General features: G+C 40.7%; 1 protein-coding gene across 7 annotated transcripts in view; it reads left to right on the top strand.

The window, feature by feature from the left end:
• GPR156 (G protein-coupled receptor 156) overlaps positions 1-8,708 on the top strand; it is a 121,228-nt gene that overhangs the window by 86,966 nt on the left and 25,554 nt on the right. For all 7 annotated transcript variants that reach the window (XM_033940187.1, XM_033940185.1, XM_033940183.1 and 4 more), the window contains one exon: positions 5,767-5,862. In XM_033940187.1, the coding sequence (XP_033796078.1) occupies positions 5,767-5,862 (96 nt within the window). The remainder of the gene's footprint in view (positions 1-5,766; positions 5,863-8,708) is intronic.

Raw genomic sequence — 8,708 nt, 5'->3', positions numbered from 1 at the left:
TTACTAATTAGTGCAACCAAACAAGATGAAGAGTAATATGATGGAAACATAATGTCCCAGTAAGTAGTTTAGCATTTTTTAGTCAGTTGGTCAGTATGTTTCTCAAACATTAGGTGTCGATCTAGAGTAACTCCCAAGATTTTGATGTGACTTGCTATCTCAAAATTTTGACCATTGAGTTGAATGGAGGTTTCCCTGAGTTTGTCGTTGGGGCTAGCAAGAAAGATCTTAGTTTTCTCAGGGTTGAGTTTCAATTTGGATGTTGCAGTCAAAATTGAAACTCAACCCTGAGAAAACTAAGATCTTTCTTGCTAGCCCCAATGACAAACTCAGGGAAACCTCCATTCAACTCAATGGTCAAAATTTCGAGAGAGAAAGTCACATCAAAATCTTGGGAATTACTCTAGACCAGACATGTCAAACTCTGGCCCGCGGGCCAAATCTGGCCTATGGTATATTAAAAATTGGCCCGCCAGACATTGTAAATTTTATAGTAAATCTGGCCCGCCGGCACAAACCGCTGCCGTCGCTGCTGCTCTTCACTCGCATCTGCCTTTACCTTGTCTCCTCTTCAAAGCAGCCTGCTGTGGATCGCCGGCCGACTGTAGCGAACCTCACAGGCCGCTGTCTACCTCGGTAGCACGTTCCCTCTGACGCGATCCCACCCCTCATCTGACGTACGGGATCACGTCAGAGGGAACGTGCTACCGAGGTGGACAGCGGCCTGCAAGGTTCGCTTCAGCTGGCCAGCGATCCTCAGCAGGCTGCTTTGAAGATGAGACCAAGTGAAGGCAGATGCGAGTTAAGAGCAGCAACGGGTCATGCCGGTGGGGCACAGGAGATCAGGAAGCTGGGATGGAGGGAGGGTAGGAACGGCGGGCCAAATCTGAAGGTGAGACCAAGAAGAAGAAGGGGGGAAAGCATACAGGCCTTCGGGACAGGGATGGGCCCTGGTGTAGAAGTACCCAGAGGAAGAAAAGAAGGAGTCCAGATGTGCATATGCCGGAGTGAGTGGAGGGTGAGGTGGGGAAGAAATAAAACAGGAGAGGGAGAGAGGGAAGGAACAGAAAGAGAGAGAAGTTAGACACAAGGGATGGTGGGTAGGGGGGGATAGAGATATTGGATAGGAGGGTAGTTGGGAAGAGAAACGGAGAGATGGTGGACCCTGGGGTAGTGGGAAGGAGGGAGAGATGCTGGATGAAAGGGTAGTTGAGAAAAGGACAGATGGTGGATTTGGGGATGGTGGGGTCCATTGCTGCAGCTGTGGATATGAACATGAAAAAAAGGAAAGATGCCAGACCTCCGGGGGAGGGAAGGTAAACACCAACAAAAGGTAGAAAAAATAATTTTATTTTCTGATTTGTGATTATAATATTTATTTTGTTTACACCATAGAGCTGGTGTGGGATTGGAGACATTGTAACCCTATACTTCTACTAAGACTAAGCCTTAGTCACTTAGGGGTCCTTTTATTAAGGTACGCATTTAGCGCATGCTAAATCGGTTAGTGTACCTTAATTAAAGGATCCCCTAATTATCTTAATTAAAAATTCAGCCCATGGCTTAGCCTTTTTTTTTTAGATTTCAACCCCTTATGTGATTGAGTTTGACACCCCTGTTCTAGACTGACACCTAATGTTTGAGAAACACACTGACCAACTGACTAAAAAATACCTTGCTATTTTATGGAAACTAAGAACCATAAAAAAATATTTTGACATGGAGTCCTTTAGGATACTAGTTCAATCCACCATCCTATCTACCTTAGACTATTGTAGTATCACATACCTAGGGTCAACCAAGAAAATATTGTTAAGACTTAGCCTAGTTCAAAATGCGGCTGTTTGTCTGATCTTTGGATTAAAAATGTTTGACCATGTAAGCCCTTTTTACGTGCAACTTCATTGGCTCCCTTTCAAAACTAGAGTTATTTTTAAATTCAGCTGCATTTGTTATAAAGCACTCTTCGGACTACTACCATCATACTTATCCACCCAACTAAAATTATTCTCATCAAATAAGAACACAAGAAACTCAGGTATGTTTATGTACCCTACTCTGAAAGTCTGTCATTTTAAAAGTTTCTTAGACAAAACTCTAGCTTTTCAAGCGGGGAAAATGAACTCTTGGCTGTGTCCTCTAATTGCCAATCTCGATCTTACCTTGAATTCAGAAAATCGATAATAACCTATTTGTTTGGTAAATTTATGCAATGATTTCACATTATATTACATTGTACTGCATCATATTGTATTTCACTGTATTGTATTCCACTGAATTCTACTGTATTTTGTGTCTTCGCTGATATGTCTCAGTTCTCTTGCCCAGAACTTCTGGTTGGGCGATATATAAGAAAATTAATTATTATTATTATTAATGCCTTAATAAAAGATTGTGAAAGGCCCAAATAGAAAGAATTACAGTGATCCAATTTAGTCAAAAATTAAACTTTGAAGCACCGATCTGAAGACAGCTTAGGTGTAGACTTCTTAAAAGATGAACCCTAAAAAAGGCAGAATGAATTACATCATTAGTGTGAAGCTTCCTGGAAAGCATAGAGTCCGCAATAATCTCCAGGCTTCAGACCTGTGAAGAAGAAGAGCAATCTGGACACTATGAAAAGAAATGCTTGGAGGAATGCCAAAGAAAAAGAACAGCTGAGAACTCATAATCTGTCTTTTTGATGTTCAAATGTGAGTCGATTGGATGCCATCCAGGAGGCAGTAGTAGCAGACAAAACTGAAGTTGATCGCCTCTGACATAGAACAATTAAACAACAACAAAAAATTGAATGTTGTCAGCATGTATGCGTTTATTGGACATTCAAATCCTGAAATTTTCTGGCAGATGGGAACAAATACAGATTAAGTAAGAGTGCTGACAATGGTTTGATTGTTGAGCAAGTTTTACCCAATCATATTTGCTGTATGTAGCTGCATAAATTAGAGAGCCATAGTAAAAACACGTTGGTGATATCATATGTTTGCAATCTTTTTTTTAAATCAAAATTTGATGATTGATAATGCGAAAGGCAAAAATAATCTAATAAAACACACAGCAAGGGTTAGAATATTAACATCCATTCTGGAGATCAAAAGAATCTTTGCTTAATAAGGGCAGTTCTGTACCAGTGTACTTTTTATATTTAAGTGGCTACATGATGCCTATTCTGTAAAGGAAAGTAGGAATCTATATTCCTTTATAACAGTGTCTCGCAAACTTTCTGGCCGGTGGCACACTAAATCCAGTGCCCCAGCCAGAATAATAATAATAATAATTTATTTCTTATATACCACCAAAGCCATAGTAGTTCGAGGCGGTTTACAATGAAGGACTGGACAATCAGCGAAATGTTACAATGGTACAATCAGAGAAACTAGGTGCCAGAGAAAATGGTACAATCAGAGAAAATTGGAGCAATCAGTGAAAATGGTACAATCGGCGAAAGATGGAGCAATCAGAGAAATAGGTACAATCAGAGCAAAAAAAGTACAGTAAAAAAGGTCAAGACAATCTGCATAAAGGTTAAATCTAAGAATGTAGGCACCTGGAAGTGCGCAGAGGCCCATCTGGCCGCGACCTGCTTCGGTGGAAGGATCTGGAAGGTGCGAGGAGAGATAACTGGCCAGGAGGAGAGTCATCTGTGCTGGTTGACTTCCTATGGGACGTGCCTTTCACTCTGAAAGGAACGTCCTGTAGGCCGACTTGGACAACTCTCCTCCTTGACAGTGTGTCACAGCACACCTGCAATCTCAGGAGGCACAGTGGTGTCCCACGGCACACAATTTGCGATACACTGCTTTATAGTTTATTATGGAGCAATAACAAGTATATATGCAAGTGTAAATGTTCATGTTGGAATACCAGAGATATGCACATAATTTATAGTATTCTTTTAAGTTACTTGTATAACTGTGAGTCCCATAAAGAAGAAAAGCAAAGAAGGATAAGCTCTGCACAAAGTCAATAGGCCAAAAACGAGCAGAGACGACCAAGATATCCAAGCTGGCAAAAACTTTAATAGGTTGCTCGCAAGGAACACACTTCAGGAGGTCACAATCTACAATACCATACAAACATCAATAAAATATATGAAATAATTTACAGTATAACATGAATTTCAATAAGTATGCAACATAATGCAAAATGAAATGTAAGATAAAAACCAAAAGATGATAATGCATGCACATATTGAACAATTAAATAAATTAAATATTATATAGAAATGACATAGAAAGCATTAAAAAGATATGTGTGTATGTACAGACTAGTCGTTTAGGTGGCTGTTCAGCATTTACACATGTAACTGAGGTACAAATGTTAGTACACACTTCATGTAACTATAGAGAGTTTTGTTGTTCTGCATCAAATTTTACAGAGTTAAACAAAGAGCCAGATAGGCTGCTGGGGGGTGGGGGGGTTATTTTCTGGGAGTGTTTTGGCGTAACTGCCTACATTAGGAGCCTGCAGCAATCTGAGAACTCATGCAAAAATGAATATAAAAATGCATCTCTAGACGTAATATAGAGCTGTGGATAAATTTTATATATAAAAGGCAACTATACACATTGCTATTTTCCAGTTAATTCTTAAGGCTCACCACAGTGTGTAGTTGCCTCTTTGATGTGATTTGTGCACAGCTCTATATTATGATTAGAGACTCTTTTTTAATATTGATTTTCACATGAGTTGTCAATTTGTTGTAGACTCCTGAAGCAGGCAGGCTTGCCAAAACATGGCTTGTGTCAAGTTAACTCCTGGTTTTAGAATTTATGTGAGCTGTCTGATTAATTAAAGAGTTATTTATTAATGCACCTAGTCCATTTATTTTATTTGGTCATGTCTGCTGTTGTTTTTTGTTTGCCTTGTGGCATAGGGTTCCCCCCTTCCCTCTTGTACTTCTGTGTGTTATTCCAGGGGGAAAGTCTGAGGGGTTAATGTAAGGAGACTGGGGGTGGCGGGAGGAAATGTGTGCAATTTCAAAGATGTCCATGGGGTTGGGGTAACTTGATGCACCCCCACTGGCCCCTTTAACAGACAGAAGCAGTCCCATGTAAGGCCTGCTATCTTTTGCTACAGCCAGGAACTCGCAGAGCTGTGGATACTCTTTTTGTGGTTTGTTTTTTAAATTTTAAATTTTCTGCTGTGAACATACCAGCAAATACCAGCTTATTTTCTTGGTGATGTTCTAGGTATTTTATAAAAGGCTCCACATCTGGCGGAGGTTTTTGTAAAATACAAGAGGAATTATGAACATCACAACCTGGATATCTTAAGCCCCTCCTCTATGGCCTGCATAAAGTGGGCCTTTTAGGGTTTGATTCTGGAAATGACGTCCCGATTGTAAGTGGAAGGCGCCCTTCTGCCATCTAACAGACCAATCTGGATGCACATTTATTTTTAAAAATCAGCGCAGTGAATGATGCCTACAATGTAGGCATCTGACTCATGTCTACAAGACATTTAGGCATGCCTATGGATGCCTAAGGCCATAGGTGTGGCTTACACCGGAAGTAGCATTAGGCATGAATAGGTGCAACTCAGATGCCTTAAACGTAGGCCTATAAAATGCTGGCCTACAATTAAGGCATCTGTCCGAAAAATAGATGCAATTCTGGACACAGTGCCTACCGGTGATTGACATGTGGTAGGCACCCGTTTTGCAGGTGCCATTTTCAGAATCAGGCCCTTAATGTCTTAATTAGTACATATTTATTATCCCAGTGAAAGAGAGAGAACCACTCTTGATTTATATTTCTTTTCTAGGCTTCAGAGAAGGAGTTATCCTGCTCAATAACACGGACCCATTTTTGTGCTTCTCTTTACTCGGATCTGTGGATTGTTCTTCTCTTTGGTTTTAAGGTAGAAAACCATTTGTCTTTCCTGTGCCTCTCTTAAATACTTTTTCAAGTTTCAAGTTTTATTAGGATTTGATATACCGCTTATCAAGGTTATCTAAGCGGTTTTTATAATCAGGTACTCAAGCATTTTCCCTATCTGTCCCGGTGGGCTCACAATCTATCTAACGTACCTGGGGCTATAGAGGACTGAGTGACTTGCCCAGAGTCACAAGGAGCAGCGCGGGGTTTGAACCCACAACCCCAGGGTGCTGAGGCTGTAGATCCAACCACCGCGTCTCTCTCAGTTAGAGAGAGACATGCAATAGATTTTCCTATGGAAACCTTATGCATTCTGTGAAGTGAAATAAAAGCAAGATTGAATGAGCGTGCCCCTTATGAAATGGAATTGCTGGCAACTCTAGAAGTGTGGGAAAGTGAGGTCAGAAGGAAGAGAGATGAGTGTGCAGCGATAATTTGAACGGTAAAATGGAAGACCCTGTTGCTCCCTAAATGTTGGATATTGCGTAACTGCGTGTGTGCAGAGTGCCAGATTCAACTCCTGCCACCTTGTTGTGCAGACCGGATGGACCAGGCAGATCTTTATCTGCCAACATTTGTATGTCATTTTTAAGTCCCAGGTTGATATTAGCATTAGGTGTAGGCAGTTCTCTTGCTAGTGAGAAAGCAAGTAAACTCTAAAATAGGACTTTAGGAAAGTAATAACAGTAAACTACGGCAGCAATTCAGCTGTAGAAGCTGAGTTTGGATGTTCTGGGAAAGATGTCCAGAAATCCAGTAGTGAAAATGTCCATTCTCAAAACAGCAAGACGTCTGTCTTTTTTTTTTAATGACCTATATAGGTATTTTGGTCCTTAGTACATCTATCTTTTTTGGCCATTCTCGACTATAAATACATCCACATGAAAGACGCACAAAAGAAAGATTTTCAGACCTCAAAGCAGCCAGCATTCTTACCAAACTGTTCACAGAGAGCTGAGCACAGCAGAGGGGCATTCTAGGGGGTACTGCAGTGACTGTCACATTTCAGGTCCTAGGCACACATGTCACTATGAAGTGCTTACATTGTATGGTGCGCCCTCCAAAACCCATCCAAAACTTTCTTGTACCCACCCATATACCACAATAATAGCCTTTATGCCTGCAAGTATCATCTTAATGTAGGTACGGTAGATTTTGGAGGGCTCACCATACAATATAAGCAAGATATGGTGACATCTGTACTTTTAATGTGAAATTCACTGCAGAGTGCCTATCTGCTTTCTGGGCTCAAATGTCTGTGTTAACATCTGAAGCTGCTTGGGCTGAGTACCCCTCCTAATACAGACTAGAATATACTGTTTTTTTCAACATCTTTGGGTGGTGGGAGGGGGTCAGTGAGTAAGGGGGTCATGCCTTAATCCCCCCCCCCCCAGTGGTCATCTGGTCAGTATTTAGCATTTAGACACTTTTAAAACAAGTCTAGCTCCAAATGTCTAAGAAAAAAAAAAAAGCCCAGGACCTTTTGTTAAAGGTTGATTATTCCTGGCAAGAGTCCAAGTCCTAAGCCTGCCCAAAACACACTTTCTTAAGATTTGGATACACTGGAAACAAAACAACCAAAAAGATGTCTAGAAACTCTGTTTTGAGAATGCCCATTTGGACATTTTGACTAGTAAGAAGTCCAAGTGCTGGTTTATGCAGTCTTTTGGACATCTATTTTTTTTTTTTAAATGAGCCCCTTAGTGTCTTAAGTTGCATGTTCACTATTGGAGCAATTTTCAAAATTGTGCATTTTGGTGCAAAGTTTTGCACCAGTTTGCAAAGAGAAAACAACAACATAAGAGTAATTCATTGGTTTGCAAATCAGAGAAACCAGATTCAGATTCTGCTTCTTCCACTGATGCTTGAGCACAACTTAGATTGTAAGCCAATTTTGACAGGAAAATAACTGGCTAACCTGTTTGTAACTCAGTAATAGATCTGAAACCCAAATTCTTTTCAGAACTGTCCTGGGACAAAGGACCCGCAAGACATTTGCATCTACTTTCTCTGTACACATCTTTTCTGTATTTAAATAATTTGCAGAGCTTTGAAAATTCAGAACTTACATGCATTGTTGACTCCTCCACCAAACACCCTGCCCTGGAACCCCTCTGTACAATGTGGATAAAAAGTGTGTGTCATTCCATCACACGTGTCCTCTTTGCTTCATGCATGGCTGATCATTTTCAAAAACCCTCTTATCCAGAGAAATACTGTAACTTCCAGAAATGTTAAGTTGAAATAATTAGTTTCCCTTAATTTCAAGTCTTAATGTATAAATGGAGCAGGGGTTTCCAAGTGATCTCTTTTCAGAAGGGAAAGACTTGGGCAAAATGGCATAGCATAGCATGTATCTACTTTTTTCTCATTCCATTAAGAAAAGTGAGGCAAGTCTATACGGCTAATGGGAGCAAAACTCAGAAATGGTTCAATCTCTTCCTCCGGACCTCAGTCAGCTAGCAGCTGTAAATGCTGAAACATAGTGTAGTAGTTAGGGAAAGGGGAAAAGGGATTGGGATTTGTATACTACCTTTTTGTAGTTATACAACCACACAGGTACTTCAAGCATTTTCCTTCTCTGTCCCGATGGGCACACAATCTATCTAACGTACCTGGGGCAGTGGAGGATTAAGTGACTTTTCCAGGGTCACAAGGAGCAGCGTGGGGTTTGAACCTACAACCTCTGGGTGCTGAGGCTGTAGCTCTAAGCACTACACCACGCTCCACATGGCAGCAGGATTGTAAGTGGTGCAAAATAATGCTTATTGCGCTATAATACCCATATCCAGGGCAGAATTGGTGTCAACCAATTTATTTTGGACCTCC

This window comes from Geotrypetes seraphini, chromosome 4 (genome assembly GCF_902459505.1).
Source record: "Geotrypetes seraphini chromosome 4, aGeoSer1.1, whole genome shotgun sequence".
Lineage (NCBI taxonomy): Eukaryota > Metazoa > Chordata > Amphibia > Gymnophiona > Dermophiidae > Geotrypetes > Geotrypetes seraphini.
The sequence above is the reverse complement of the archived record's forward strand: the minus strand, read 5'-3'. Positions and strand labels throughout refer to the sequence as shown.